At 39.0% G+C, this 16,997-nt stretch overlaps 1 protein-coding gene across 1 annotated transcript in view; it reads left to right on the forward strand.

The window, feature by feature from the left end:
- LOC134614487 (collagen alpha-1(XXV) chain-like) overlaps positions 1–16,997 on the forward strand; it is a 167,007-nt gene that overhangs the window by 76,407 nt on the left and 73,603 nt on the right. Inside the window, exons 11-14 of the mRNA XM_063458370.1 lie at positions 3,441–3,485; positions 13,036–13,068; positions 13,716–13,751; positions 15,543–15,587. Of these exons, the coding sequence (XP_063314440.1) occupies positions 3,441–3,485; positions 13,036–13,068; positions 13,716–13,751; positions 15,543–15,587 (159 nt within the window). The remainder of the gene's footprint in view (positions 1–3,440; positions 3,486–13,035; positions 13,069–13,715; positions 13,752–15,542; positions 15,588–16,997) is intronic.

Below are 16,997 nucleotides of genomic sequence, written 5' to 3' on the forward strand. Positions count from 1 at the left end.
TGCTTGATCTGGTTGTGGTATTCCAGTGATTTCTTCATCTAACAGCAGTATCCTGGAGGTTCTCCCCTAACTACAAGTGGTGTTTCAGTAATATCTTCTAATAAGTTTCATCTAGTTGTTCATGGCACCATAGTCCTTAGACTTTCTGAGATACAAGGGATATTCCTTTCACTTCCTCTAACTCCTGCTATTCCACTGATTTTCTTGGTCCACATGGTCGAGTGGAATTCAAATAATTTCGAACATTTGATAGAATAATTTTGTTAGTTTATTTACTTAGTAACGATACTCCATGAATTTCCTTGTGGTATTCCATTGGTTTCTTTAACCTCACTAGCAGTATTCCTGTGAGTTTGAATAGTTTATAGTAGTAGTTCAGTAATTTAATATGTCAATAAAGTCCATCATTGTGTTTTCAACATGGTCAATTATTCCACTTTACAAAATAAAGGATGCACAGTCCAATAGCTACATATAATTCAACGCTTTATTTAAACCTACTTAATAAAAAAAACATATAATATATACAAAGTTATTAAAAAGACAAACTGCAAAAACACTTATACCAAAGAAATTACTATAAACTTCAAAAGCCACAAGCCCCCCACCTGCAAAGTTTCGGCACCTCCCTTGCTGCCTTTCTCAAGGATATCTGTGACAGATACCCTTGAGAAAGGTAACAAGGGAGGTGCCGAAATGAGGTTTTGTGGCTCCTGTCCTGTTAGGCTTCTGAATTTTATGGTAATTACTTTGGTATATATGCCTTAGCTTGTTTGCACTTAGTCTGTTTGTTTGATAACTTTGTATATATTTTATGTATTGAATGTTTTTTTTTATTAAATAATTTTGAATAAAGTGTTGAATTCAATGTAGCTATTGGATTGTGCATCCAGATTTTTCTATAGATATGGTTATTTAAGGCATTTTAGGGAGTTCCTATTTAGGTTTGCACCTTATTGTGTGTTGTTAGTTGAATGAAATATCCTCCTTGCGATACTGTTGTTAGATAATTTCCACTTTGTCCTGTAAATGTTGTTTCCCAATAGTTTGAGGTAGCTACTAATGGTATTATGTTGATTTATCTAACATCTGTTTACAGTTGAAATGGTTTCCATTAGTTACAGTGACTTTTGCTAGCTATAAGTACATTGAATAAATTCCATCTGACTGCAAGTGACTTCTCCTAGACTCGGTCTTACAGAATATTTCCAAGTATTAGTGATATTTAAGTGATTTCATCTTCATCTTCATCAACTACTAGGTAAAAGTATTGAGGGGAGATCACCGTTATTTTCAGCTATTATATATGGGTGTCTGTACCATCCCCTCTACTTGGTTCAAATAAACAAGACCTTAAGAAACTATTTTCTATCAGGACTTTAGGTATGTAAATTTATAAGGGACCAGTATGAAATGATCTGTGGAATAGCACTCATTAATAGACAGCCACTTTGAGTAAAGGCATGTCTAAGAAATTCTCAAAAGCAGGAACCAAGAAGCACTTGACAAGGTATGAGCTAGTACAGTATAAAACCAGAATCTACCCTTGAGGTTTAGGTAGCCAGCATCCAACTCAGAAGAAGCGACTGGAATCCTATCAGACTCTGCATCGTTGACACTTGACAGTCACGTGAAACAGTAAGTTTGTAAATAATAAATGTGATGGGCGATTGTCATACCTTGGACTGCCACGCGACACATGCGGCTTCCAGGAGATGACGCGCAGCAGCCACGATGTCGCCGCTCTGAGCAGGGTGAATGCCACGCGGCATTCAGTTTCTCCTCATGCAGAGCAATTTCTGCATGCTCTGTTTCCTTGCGAGGCTCTTAAGATCACGATGTCAGCCTTGTGCTATCTACAGGAGTCCTTAGAAATTACAGGACCCTGTAGGTGTAGGTTTTCTTATACCAGTGACAGGTCATATTATTAGAACACGTTATCTGACCTTCACAGATTACACCCCTTTGTGTGATTTGGTGCTGGGTGATGATGCTGTCCAATAGAATTTTGATCGTTCCTATTTTAACTCCCCTCTTTCTGAAGATCATTGCCCTGTCATGGTTTATCCAAGATTGCGTACTGTGTAGTTGTTGTTTGTTTTTTTCTGTTTCTGACACGCCTTTGTATTTTGAGTTTTCTGATTTTCTAGTTCTCGGATTTCGGCTCGTTTATTTGTTATTGGGTACCTCTGGCATCCTTGACCTTGGCTTTCCTTTTTTGACTCTGTATTTTTGCCTATCTATTGCACATGTTAACCGGGCCACTCTAAGGTCTGGTATATGTACCTCTCTCTTTCTTTGTTACCTTCATTCTGGTTTCTGTTTCCCTACACTCTGTGTGTGTGGGTTACCCAATCTTGACACCGATAAAAGCCAATGAGCCCATCTAGTGTACACTTCCCATCTATAAGCACAAGCTTTATTCTTCATCGTTTCCTGCCCAGAACAGCATTGTGTCATTATCCATCCCAAGTTTTCTTAAACGCTTCCACTGTTTTTAACACTGCTGCTGAAAGGCCATTCCATTCATCCACAACTCACTGTACAATCTGCTAAATCTAAATCTGCTTCATGCACATTCTGTTATACATAAATTATTCTTGCTATGTTTTGAATCTCACCTTGTTATTACCAACAGATAATGACAAAAGTCACAAACCTGGTAATAGCTAATGTGGCAAGTATTGCAGCATAAAGAATTTTGTCGAGTTAGAGCACAACATATGATAATATCAGATGTAAGGAGACATTTTTCACAGAAAGGAGAAAAACATTCTCATCAAGTGAACTGATGCATAAGCCGTATCATATTTAGCAAAATGTCAACGCGCTCATACCAATTACTTGAGATCATTTGGAATTTGGTTGGATGGGATACTCTGGGATAGGTTTTACTCCCTGAGCCATGTGGTGAACACAACCCCAACTCCTGAACAATGACACCATAGTTAATCATTTTGATATTGCATAATTTATAAATCCTTTTTTTGGACTAAAGCTAAACTGTAACTGATGCGATGTTTATGGATGTAAAAATAAATTTCAAAGATTAAATATCGATTGAGTAAAATTTCAAAGTTCTTAAAGAGGTAAGATATTGATCACAAATGGTTAACATGGCATTTGATGCTGTGGTGCTAACATCGAACATTTAGAGCATTGATCACTGATTCATGAGAAAGGCTAATGTGAATCATCATTGTAGCTGACTTTTTACCTTCTCTCTGAGAATTCGTAGCTCACACTGCAGGCGGTGGAAAAACGGATGTTGCTGCTCTAATATATATTATCAGCAAGGTTGAATGGTCAGGCAGCAGGGAAACGTTACCACTACTTCAGCCACATTTTTCATTACAGCCTTGGCTTATATTATGACAGCCTATTATGACATTGTCTTGGAAAAAGGAAATTGTGAGATAATTGTATTTTTTTTTTTGTAGGGTGATGTTGGTGAAAGTGGCCCGAAAGGTGATCTAGGAAACAAGGTAATATATAAAACTGTAGAGATGGAATTGAAGCACAAAATATCGTAATCCTGAGAATGTGGAACAGTTTTGTGTTGTGGCATTTCATTGACGCAATGCATCTCTATGCGGAGATGCTGATTGGTGCAAAAAGGCATTTGCTGTGCACACACAATAGCCTCCCAATGCTTTCCTATGGGAATTGGCTGAGATCACCAAGATTGATGATTTCAGCCATGGAGGCGGGGTCAGCCACAGCGAGACAATCATAGCGATGGAGAAAAGGTAAGTAACATACCTTTTAACTCCTTACTGAGGGGGGTCAGGAAACTAAATAGGTAGTACAGCACTATAGTGTTAGAAATAAGTTTGTACTCCTAACACTAATGTGTTTCTTTAAGGCCAAAGTAGTCGAACTGGAAAAATTAAGCTAGGTTTCCAGTTTGGCTAATTCGCTTTGAATTCCAGACAATTTTCTCTTTTGTAAATTTTCCTTATAGACAAACCAAAACCAGTGACCTGCGCCTTATCTAGAAAAATCTCTATGTATATTTAAGGATCTTTGGTGCCAAAGCAATGGCCATTGAAGTGTAAGCTTACTTGCCAACATTAAGGCAGAATAGTGGAAATATGCCCCTTATTAGTAGGGAATACATATTTTTCCCCATCATATCAAACCAAGGATGTTCCGGTATCTCCCATGCTATTAATAGCTCTGATTTGATGCACCTATACAGCTCAAGTGAATCATTATGGTGCCTTGGAAGTGTTGATCAGGTTGAGTTCATTCTAGGGAATCATTTGCTTAAAGGAACACTACAAGCATCATATCCACTACAATACTCCATCTTGTAAGGAGTCAACCCATTTTAGAACAGTTTGACCTTTCCTGGAATCCGCTGAGCGCAATGCACCCCACCTCCACTACTCCTAAGTGAGAGCCAGAGGCTCCTGCTTCAGAGTGTGTTAGCTCTCCTGAGCCAAGCCCTGTAATGGTGATCACTCTCAATCAATGAGCTAAGCCCTACACTGCCAGGCTTAGCTCAGACACAGAGACTAGAGGCCATGTGTCCCATCTAAGAAATAATTTTTAATAAAATGGTTTGAATCCTTACAATGTGGGGATCATTGGGTTGCAATGTACTCCTAGCACCATAACCACTATAGTATGCTGTAGTTGTTATGGTGCTTGGAGTGTTTCTTTAACAATCTATTGACTTTAGGCTGCTGTAGTATCCACAGTCATAGCACTCATCCTTGACTTGGGATGTAGTGTTTATTGCGGGTTACTCTGGTTGTACATCTTTGCACATTTAACATGATGCACATACATAGACAGAGGCACAGCACGTGAACTGTAAACCGATGTTTTAGTAGATAAAACCGTGGAGTATTGTGTTATATACAGCAGCTCTTTCGGACATTGTATCAGCAGAATACATTTAGTTTATCATAAGTAAGGGAGAAACTTGTTCACTTTATCAGTACTGGGTTTTAACGCACAGGTAAAGGCTGCAGGAAAGGAAAACCAAAAACAAATATGGTTAAACAGACATAACGGAGCAAATGCAGAAATCTCATCAGAAGTTATAGGGAATAATGTTTAGTGCTTTGGCTTTTGTTGGAACATTTCCACTTGAGCGATTGGACTGATGTATATACTTTGGAATGTATATTTTCAGTAAGGATTAAGGTTACTTTCTTTATTTTATAGATACAGTTTTTTTCTTATTTCCTAGAAACATTATCTTGCCCAATCTAATCTGCATGTTGCTTAATTGCTTTCAACAGCATAATTCCACTTGAAGGTTTTTAAGTTCAAACTGTTTTGTTTATAGAATGAGAAATCTTACAAATGTTAAAGATATGTCCAGCTAATTCTTTCTGCTTGTAATACATCCGCATGGAGTAAGCCCTGCTGCGCCAAGTAGATTGAGTGACCAGTGAAAGTCATTCAGATTAACCCTTTAGGTAGGAATGTTAAATAGGAAATTTTCCCAAAGACCAACACACATTTTTGGTGGACCCTAAGATGCTTTACCTGCACCTGCACTTAATTTCCTCAAATATTGTTTGCACCAAAAATTCCTTAATTCCAAAAAACAACACTTTTTGGTTAACTTTTTGGGGATCTAGGATCCCAAAAAGTCCCTTGTCTACTTTTACAGATAAAAAAAATAATCTAGCAAAAACGTCTAACTCTGCAGCAGTTAGACAGAACATTGATAGAATAAAGTCCCTTGGATAGGTTCTGTCTTGTCCCTTACTATATATAGTTAGTGATGTCCCGAACGGTTCGCTGGCAAATAGTTCCTGGCGAACATAGCGTGTTCACGTTCGCCATGGACGGCGAACATCAGCGATGTTCGATCCGCCCCCTTTTTTTTTTGTGGTCTTTCAGCCAAATTTACTAATACTAAGTCAAAATTACTTAGTATTAGTAAATTGTGCACCTACTCGCAATACTGCAAGTAGGGGCATGTCTATTAAACAAATCCATCCAATCACAGTGCTCTGTGTCATTTTACACATCGTGGGAAAGTTCTTTGGAATTTTCCCACGCTGTGTAAAATGACAAAGAGCACTCTGATTGGTGGGCTTGAAATCCATCCAATCACAGTGCTCTGTGTCATTTTTCACAGCGTGGGAAAATTCCAAAGAACTTTCCCACGCTGTGTAAAATGAAACAGAGCACTGTGATTGGATGGATTTCAAGCCATCCAATCACAGTGCTCTGTGTCATTTTACACAGTGTGGGAAAGTTCTTTGGAATTTTCCCACGCTGTGTAAAATGACAAAGAGCACTCTGATTGGCTTAGAAGAAAGAAAACATTGAATGGTAAGTTGTTTTTATCTAATTTCTTTTACAGGTTTTTAGTTAAAGGTCCCCCCCCTCATTATTTTTAGGGTGAGGGAGGTAGGTAGGGGGATAATTTTTTCTTTGGGGGAGGGGGTGACTAGGGTCCCCCCATTTGTATTTAGGGCCCCCACCTGCCGCTCAGGGGTGGGGGCCAGGGGGGACAGTAGGTCCCCCCTTATTGTTTTTTTTAGGGCCCCCACCCACCGCTCAGGGGTGGGGGCTGGGGGGGGACAGTAGGTCCCCCCCTTATTGTTTTTTTTAGGGCCCCCACCCACCGCTCAGAGGTGGGGCCTGGGGGGGACAGAAGGTCCCCCCGGCTCATGGGTGAGGGCCGGCGGGGACAGGAGGTCCCCCCTTATTGTTATTTTTAGGGCCCCCACCCACCGCTCAGGGGTGGGGGCCGGAGAGGGGGAGGACAGTAGGTCCCCCCCTCATTATCATTATGGCACCCACCCGCCATCCAGGGTTGGGGGCCAGAGAGGGGGAGGACAGTAGGTCCCCCCCCTCATTATCTTTATGGCCCCCCCACCCACCACCCAGGGGTGAGGGCCTGGGGGGGAGGACAGTAGGTCCCCCCTCATTATCTTTATGGCCCCCACCTGCCGCCCAGGGGTGGGGGGCAGGGGGGGGAGGACAGTAGGTCCCCCCTCATTATCTTTATGGCCCCCACCTGCCGCCCAGGGGTGGGGGGCAGGGGGGGGAGGAGAGTAGGTCTCCCCCCCTCCCTTCAATCACTATTGTGGCCAGAAAGAGTCCCTGTGGGTTTTAAAATTCGTCTGCCTATTGAAGTCTATGGCGGTTCGCCCAGTTCGCGGTTCGCGAACCGAAAATGTTATGTTCGCGACATCACTATATATAGTTCATAGCTGGATGTAAGCCAGCAGGCTAAAAAAATATTGTATCCCTATAATGGAAAGAGTATGAATTTGGGGAGCACAAACAGCTAATGTATCACAAATAACTGACTTGCAACTTTCATTTATTTGAGTGGCCCCCATGCATATTACTCAGCTCTCAATAAACTCCAACAGTCTGGGTGTTGTCAGTATCTTCATTGGGAGAGAAATGTCCAAATTTTAGACTGGTGTGCTTTAAGTACTGAGTTGAGAACTACTGCTCTATAAAATGGGAGTCCAATTTGCAATGCTTTCCATGAGATATATGGAAAATGTTTATTGTAGTAACAGGTTATGTTTAACTAGCATTTTGCTGACAATGTTTAACAAAAATGAAGAAATATATAAAAGACCATTTGTGTTATTTAACAAGGAAGATCTCCACAGCATCCTTAATTAGCAGAGTACATTTACTGATATTATTTTAATGAACACCAAAATTCCATGTTTGAACTGTACACAGTACTACACAGGTCAGCATTTCTATGCCGTATGACCAAGAATGTGTGGCCTTTCTCTGGGAGGGAGTAAAGGAGAAATTAATAAATTAATAAATAGAAGCTTGTGTCACCCAGAGTCCTCCCTTGTAGGAAGCAGAGACCATTAGCTCTAAGCTTTTAACAAAATCAAAATGCTGAGAACAAATTCAACACAAATAATGCAGGTTTCCTAAATATGATTTTATTTTATATTGTAAAGCAAATTACATTCAGGTTTCATTGTTCTCATTAAGACGTGCATAACATTTTACCAACAGAAAAAAAAGAAGTTTGATGGATTGCCTCTTTGTTATGTAGACTTCCATTGACAAACATGACATCCCTCTCTTGTGTGCTGCAATACCCTCTAATAGTCTCACAGCTTGTGTGGCTCCAATCTATTTTTTTTTTTATTATTTTTTTTTAATTTTTTTTTTTAAAGAAACCCATAAAGAGCAATTATTGTTAAACAGGAAATTATATTTGATTGCTTAGATTTTCCCTACTGCGCATACAAATAAACTTATAATGCGCTGTGTTTCTTTTCATGGTTCCTGAAGAGTGACTAGACAGGGTTAAGCATGGCATAGCGAGAATATTTTCATTTACTGCCCCTTGGCATTGAAAGCCCAATCCACTGTTGTGATTATAAAGAAATGGACCGTACGGCTTTGATAGATCATTGCTTTTTCAACTGCAAATACACATTAATCTTTGCAATGCCAATGAAGCAGATACAGGGATATTGTTATATGCATCCCCAGAATACTAATGGCCCATGAATGCTGTCTAAACCTTAGACAATTCATCATTTTGTGTTTAGTTTATTTATTATTCTATTTTAACTCAGAAGCTCTTAGGGAATTTCCTTGTTGCAGAATTCATGTTACCACTCATCACTAGCAAATTAGTTCAAAAACTGAGAGTACACTGCAACACCTGATTAACTTCTGATGGGTAAGACAAGTGTAGCTCCCACGGCATCTTAAACTGGTATGAAGAAATTCCTTCTCACAAACAAATTGCGTGTACTAAAGAAACGATAATACTTTAAAAACATCTTATATACACAAAGGAGCACATTTAGAGACTCTTAGTTAAATATCTAAGATTATGGACCTTGTTTTTAATGCATTATTTAAAGGAACACTCCAATGCCCAAATGCAATATAAATAAAAATCACTGTTTTATCTAAAAACAGAAAATAAAACAAATACTGCACCAGTCAACGAAATACAAATATCAGGATCAATCTAATAAAAAACAAATATAAAAACATAGTGCAAACTGTGTGTACATATAGTAAACCCCTATATAGGATGGAACTCACAGGATGTAGAGCCATCCCAGGCTCTAAGATGTGCAGGAGGGTGCCTGATAAGGATAGAACGATATCCTTGAAGGAGAGCAGCACAGGATACAAATAAATAAATCAGAAAATTGATTGATAAGCTGGTTAAAAAATAAGGGACAAATAAGCAGTGAAAATAATGTATAATAAATATACTGGGCAAAAAAGCCCAAGTAAACACTGCATACAAGATAAAAAGTCCCAAAATAGTACATGTCTAATAGCAAACGTGTTTCAACTCCAGCTGGAGTCTTCTTCAGTGCACTTATTTGTCCCTTATTTTTTACCTGTGTACCTTTAAGACTGGGGGCTGGCAATATTATATTCTCATCTATACATATTGATAATCTCTTCAATTCTACCTCTGTTCTACCATGTGCTCTTTCAGTAATATGCCTGTCATGGGTATATATGTCACAGCATTATCTTTCTGAATCACATTTATGACTGTGTACCCTTGTTTTAGGATCATTTGATTGTCTGTCGTTGGGGCCACTTTACTATTCTCCCATGTTCCTTGTTTCTCAAAGCGGCCTTTTCACTGTCTGGGGTCTTTGCATAATCTGTGACATCACCGCTGGGGGTCCAGTGGCCACGAATGACAAGGAAAGATTAAATTAACTTACCTGAAATTCTCCCTTATGGGTGCCACCATCCTTTTTCATGTCAGAGCTAACACCGAGCTTCAGTAGCTGGTGAAACATCATATTGCTATTATAGATATTGGTGTATAGATCATGCCCCTGCAGTCTCATTGGTCAATTCTCTGCCATTTATGAGTTCAATCACTGTGTACATTCAGTCCTATAGTAGAAACCAATTTTTTTAAAAAAAACCTGCGCTCTCTCCTTAATCCCTATGTAAATGGAAGTCATTTAGTTACTCCAATGGCCACTGGAGGGAATGCCCGCCTGCCAACGTCAAGGCAGACCCCCCTAGATGGGTCCTACTCTGACCCTTCACCTTGCTGACTGTATTTACATTCAGTCCCAGCCATACCTCCCTGCATGTGAATTGCACAGCATTCCTAAACACTTCCGGTAAAGAGAGATCTAATGTTTAAACTTCCTGTATTGCACAGTCTATTTCATTTAGAATTTCTTGTCTATTGCTCTGTTAATAGCTTGCTAGAGCCTACAGGAGCCTTATATGTGTGATTAAAGTTCAATTTACAGAGTGGGAGATAAAAAATGATAAAACAAATTAACATCTAAAAAAAAAATCTATTATTTTATGGAGGCTGTGTATGTCACAGCCAGGGGAAGTGTGGCTAGGGCTGCATAAGCAGAAACAAAGTGATTTAACTCTTAAATGGCACAAAATAGTGCATTGAGACTGGGGAAGGCTTGATCTATACGCTAAAACTGCTGTATTAAGCTAAAGTAGTTTGATGCCTATAAGATCCCTTTAAGTTTTTACATTGCCCACAACATTCAGGTCGAGAACACTTAACTGAGAGCTTTAAGTAAGATGTTAGCTGATGATATTTTAGTTTCATCCCAGTAGGAAGTTCTATCATTACTTCTTCGTATTTCCTCCTGTCATTGCTTAGTAGTGACAGAGCGCATTATAGCAGTATATATTATCAGCCATTGTTGGAGCAGTCATTTGTAAGAACCGCAGACCCCGATTACTTGTCTCAGTTGTATAAGGTCTAAATCCATCTAGTGCTCTGCACACCAGTGACCTAGGTGTTGAAATCAATACAGTTGTATGTTAGTGGTGACTGACAAAATAGTATTATCTTAAAAGCCATGATAGCTAAGGGCTCATTTCTTACATATGGTCTTCATTTTCATTCAGTGGGATATACGTGCCTAGGAAAACACTATTTTTACAGCTTAGTAGATGGTATTTTCTCTTCCTGTCTGTCTGGTGCAGTAGAACAGGCTTCACACACTACAAAGCAGTCTGGTGCAGGAAAGCATCAGCATTACATAAACCTCTCACATACAAGATTTTACTAGGTTCCATATATCTTTGGAAATGCTATATGTTTCAGTTTTACTTTGTAAACATTGTAATTGTTTTAATATTTATATATATATATACTTTACATATAAACTCTACCTTTGTGCAAAATACTGCCTAACGGTTCACACACCTGTCATGGGCTCATGTAATTCTTTTCGGCTTCGGTGAAAATAATAACTTAATAAAGGTATAAATAATCACGCCAAACAAATTAAAATCACTGTCCCTTCTAGCAGGCATTTAAAAATGGGACTGGTTCACTTTAAACAGGATTTAAATGGAGCTTTTGGCAACAATTGTCTGGCCAGGGAGGCTCTTTACATTTGCCACTAAAACTACTGCTGTAGATGAAGCTAAAGGTACTGTGTGTACATTTTTTGTAATTAAAGGACATTCTAAGCACCAAAACAACTTTAGCTTAAAGGGTCACTCCAGACCCCTAAAGCACTTTAGCTTGCTGAAAAGCTTTATGTGTGATGAGTGTGCCCTCTTTTTTAATTTTGAAAAAAGTGCAGATTTCAATAGAAATTGACACTTCTAAAAATTAACCTTGTTACACCCTCCCAAGCTGTCGATCAGAAAACTGATCCTTCTACTTTCTGGTTTGTTTTATTCAGTGGAGATAAACTCAAAAGGCAGCAACTGCTAAGAGCAGCTGCCTTGCAAAGACTTATCATTGAGTTGAATTGTGAAGTCTGTGATTGGACAGCCACAGAAAGTCTAGGCGGGTTTAGAAGGGGAGGGCTTCAAAGGCAGCAGAAAGGAGAACTGCAACTTACAAGCTGTTTTTATATATTTCCCAAATAGAAAAAAGCATAATTAAATACATGCATGGTTTCATTTGGGGTATATCTACTAAACAGTGATTTTTATTTATTTTTTATTCAGTCATTGGAGTGTCCTTTTAATATATGCATTTTGCTTAATTAATCTGCATATAGTCTCAACCAGGAGAGATGTGGCTAGCGCTACATAAACTAAGTGATTTAACACCTAAATAGCAGAGAATTTGGTTCTAGCAATGCAGGAGAATTATCTGTACACCAATACAACTTCATCAAGCACAGTTGTTTTGGTACTTAGATGATCCCTTTACTAATATACTACAGGGTTATTTACTAAAGGAAGAATTGCAGGGAATTCAAAGTGAGTTACAAATCAAAAGCCAAAATAGCCAAACTGATAACAGAATTGACTTTACAAATGTTTCTAAATTGGTTACTTTGGACTAAATTTGTAAATTTATTTTGAATTATCAGTAATTCTCTCTTTAATAAACAATCATGTTAGATGTTTTATTAGAGGTAACAATTGGCCAACATATCAAAAAGAAGAGATGGAAAAAAATTCCAACTTTGCTGAATTGGAGATTTTGTACAACTTGTTATTTAGATCTCAAGTCACTAGAGAGCGTTAATTTTACAAAGTGTTATTCATTTAAAATCTCCCCGTAAATGTATTATTTCATGTAAATGTTAACGCTTTTTTATTAATGCAATGTTTTATTATTTATATATATATATATATATATATATATATTTTTTTTTTTTTTTACATATTATTAAACTGAAGTTTTACCACGGGGGATTGCTGGCTTCTTTTGAATATAGCATCAGGTAAAAACAAATGATCAGTTTGCGCACAAAACTCACACATCCACTGAAGTATCTCAATGGACCATTCTGTTCAGTTATGTGAGGACTTAAATTGCTGGCCATCAAACCAAGGGCAAAACGGACACAATGCTGGTTTAGCAGAGGAAGGAAAATGGGAAGGAACCAAATTAACTTCTTCAATAACACATACAAATTGGGCAATATACACATGAACCCCCGCCCAATGTGTGGACAAAAGCACTTAAAAGAGAATCTAATAAATATAAATTAAAATGCAAAAGCTAAAAACACAAAAAATGTCAGCATAATTCTAGATGGTGTGTCAGAGTATGATGATATGATTGAATATTTATTATTTGTTAGATTTATTATTTTACCATTTTTATTTGAACAGGGTGATCCAGGATCTTCTGCTGCTGGTATTAAGGTAATAGAACCAATGATATCATACACTAGTTATTCAGCAATTGCAAAATAGCCAGGGGAGACTTTAGGATCGAAGGAGAACTGCAACACGATTAAAACGATGCAGGCTTCCATTACACACATTTATTATTGGGAATTTGCAACTGTTGAATGGAGCATTTCTAAATAATAGGAGGTGTATTGATGACAGCAGAGGCGTAACTAGAAACCACAGGGCCCTGGTGCGAAAATTTCCCTGGGCCAAAAATCCCTGCTGAAACATGTAGATAGCGTTGGCTGCCTAATGCCGATTCTGTGCAAAATTGGTGCCTGGTGCTAGCATGGTGCCCATATCCTCCTCTGATTTGGTCCTCCCTGCCTCCCTTTACCTCTGGCAAGGGAGAGTGATGTCCAGCAAGGAGGATCGGGCTGCAGGGAACATTTGAACTCTGCAATGGAAAAGAGGTGAATTTTAGTGTTTTTTATTTATATAATTTTCATTTTGTGAGGGCAGACCACCTCAAAAAAGGGTTACTCTAACCAAACCAGTGTTTTATAAGAACAATTATTTTTGGGCTGGAGCAAACCTTTAAGATGTGCTGTTCTCTGGGAGGATTACCGGTCCATATACTTACTTTGTTAATTTGGACTTTTTACATTTAATTGCAGGGAGAACCTGGAGAGTCTGGCCGCGCAGGACAGAAGGTAACATTTATAAAATCCATGCCACTAGGCTAATTACCTGCTCAGTGGAACACTAGCAGTAAGAATGACAATGATAAAATATTTAGTCATTTGTTGAACTTATACGTACAGAAATTCCTTGAGCACTATAAAATCTTGGATCATTTTTAAATGTTTATGCATTTCACTTTTAGTCTTTTTTTGTTGTTGTTATTAATTGCAACCAACTGGATATGGCTTATTTAAATGGCCTGGTTTTGTTTAAAAATATATATATATATTTCTCCTTTAAGCAACTATCTAGCAATTGCTATGCTTGAATGCTAACATGTGCTGTGCAATCACAATGTAGCTTATTAACATTCTCTATTCTCTGTTTAACTGCTTTTTATTATCACTAATGATTTTACCATATCGATTTTTGCACTTTTATTCAAAAAATAACAGACACTACCTAAAAACAGTACCTTATGTAGGAAAATAGATTGACATGGGTGTTTATTTACTAAACCAAGAATTGTGGAGATCTGACAAATACATTGGATATTTAAGGCCAACATAAGTTAACTGAAAAACCAACAGCTTGGAGTTGTAATTCCCTTGTCAGATAGATAAATAGACAGACAGACAGACAGACAGACAGATAGATAGATGGATAGATAGATACCTGAGCTTGTGGTGTCCATCCATACACCTGCACTAGCCCCTACAAAAGGCCCCTCCATGCCTATAAATCCTAGCCAGCCTACAGAGTACCAATCAATGAATACACTGAATATGAACAGACCTCAAGAAATAACTCCACCAAGGCCTATGTTATTGGTGTTTAGAGAACAAATATGATCAAATATCAGTATATATATGCATGATACACATAGTATGAGAGAACAAAAACTGCTATTTACAAAGTCTAAGAGTTCCATTTGTTCCATTTCGAAAGTGTAAATTGTGCTAAGAGCTCAAAAACGAAGTCATTGTGAGGACTGTATTTAATTTGAGGACCGTATTTAGCAAGGAACAAGATTCAAGCATTGTGTGACTATAAACCATGCAAGTTCTGTAATGAGAGCTGTACGTGCTCAACTCAAGTGCAAGACTTCAAAACACTGTGCAACTGAAAAGCAAAAGGAAATAAATGCACTTGAACTTCAGATTCAATCAGTTCTGATGAAGTCTACAATAATGCCTTATTAGCTCTCCTAATGCTGAGGGAGCCTTAATTGGCATGACACCGATTTTTTTGTGCCAAAGCAAGCTGCACAATTCAACTTAAAAATAAATTGTCTTCCAGAGTCTTCAGAAAGATTAACGGGAGGGGATGACAGTTTCTTTATACTTAATGTTGTTGCATTGGAAAGATTTTGATAAAAGCTCTTCTCTGTTTTATGGGGTATAATAATCATTTGGGTCTTCAAGGTGGCAGTTGATGTTTAGGTTCAATTTCTAATCTTTACGTTCCTTCGTTTTTTGGGCCGGACCATCAGATTTGTAGGCTATTCGATACTTTTTTGCCCAGACCAGGTCAATAAAGTTTCTTAATGAAAAGCTTCCTTTCATTGTAGTTTAAGAACTGGTCCATGTTTTATAACCAAAATAAATGTATATATCCAGATTGGCCCTCTAAATGAATTCCATATGCCTGTGGATTGTTTAAATATATCGGTCTCAATGTAATTCAGTGAAGGGGTGATAACTAACCGATAATTATGGCATTGATATTTTCTCATACCTCAAGTGGTACGAATACAATTGCCCTGCTATTTGTGAATTATTCTGTTCTTTTCTGTGATATGATATAATTTTCCTGTATAGGGTGAACCTGGTCTACCCGGGCTTCCTGGACTTCCCGGGATAAAGGTAATATAACGCTGTATAAAACGTTATACTATATGTTAACCAGCTGCCACCATTTTCCCCTGAAAATCAACTTCTTGTCTTGTTACCACCATCATAAAGTGTTTCCTGTAGCTTTAATCACATGCATCACATTTATTGGTGCAGAATGTTTCTGGACATATATTTGAGTTTTTTTGTTGTTGTTTTACAAATGTAACGTTACCAGTGCTGCATGCACAAACACAACAAGAATTAGGTGATGCTTGACATTTCTGGTGCTCTAACTTTGATATCATCAAAGCGCTGCCTGTATGTAAGAGTGGAACAGAAACACACAGAAGAATGTTTAAGTGTTAGTCTTTGACAGTTTTACAATATTGACGGTAATGCAAGTGAGAAGTCATGATTTGTGAGTGATGTGTATTTTTGGTTTGTGCTGCCCTAGGCAGGACTAAACTCGGGTATCCCCCTAATCTAATTTTGCCCCCCCCCCTTCCTATTTAAGACCAACACACTTTGTCTGACAGACACACGTCCTCACGGATACATGCACTGACATACACTCACTGACTGATACACCGTCAGTGGCAAACACACTGTTTAACCAATATACAATGACACACCCACTCCCTGACAGGCAAACACTCTCAGATACACATACAGTGACATACACACACGGACACACTCACAGACACATAGATCCTCACTGATTTGATACACACTGACAGACAGACACACACACACACTCACTGGCAGACACACACACTGACAGACACACACACACACAAACTGACAGACAAAAAGACTCACTGAAAGACAGACATATACACACACACACACACAGTCACACACATTTTATCATACACTCAAATATTTTTATTTTTTTAATTATTATTTTTATTTAAATCCACACAGGCTCCTTACCTAGAAAACTATAGTGGATGCTTTCTCTGCGGTCCAGTGTGGCTGTTGCTGGCTGGGGACTCCTGTACTGCTGGCTTCTTTGCTGGAGGAGGGGGGGGGGGGGGGGAGAATGCGGCTCATGTGCTGCTGTGGGGGGGGGGGGGCTCTTGTGCAGCTGTGTGGGCTCCTGTGTTGGTGGAGTGGGGGCTCCTGTGCTGCCATGGGTGGAGGGAGAGTGAAGGCTTCTGTGCTTCTCTGGGGGGATTGGGGGCTCCTGTGCAACTGAGCTGGTAGTGGGAACTCCTGTGCTGCTGCTGGGCTCAAGGGCTCCTGGGGGGCACCTGTGCTGTTGGGGTGGGAGTAGGGGGCTCCTGTGCTGCTGGGGGGGCTTATGTGCTGCTAAAGGAGGAGTTGGAGCTCCTGTGTTGCTGTGGGGCGGGGGGGGGGGGAGTAGGGGCTTCTGTGCTTGTGTTGGGGGCTCCTGTGCTGCTAAGTGGAGGAGGAGTGGGGGCTCCTGTGCTGCTAAGG

This window comes from Pelobates fuscus, chromosome 6, assembly GCF_036172605.1.
Source record: "Pelobates fuscus isolate aPelFus1 chromosome 6, aPelFus1.pri, whole genome shotgun sequence".
Classification (NCBI taxonomy): domain Eukaryota; kingdom Metazoa; phylum Chordata; class Amphibia; order Anura; family Pelobatidae; genus Pelobates; species Pelobates fuscus.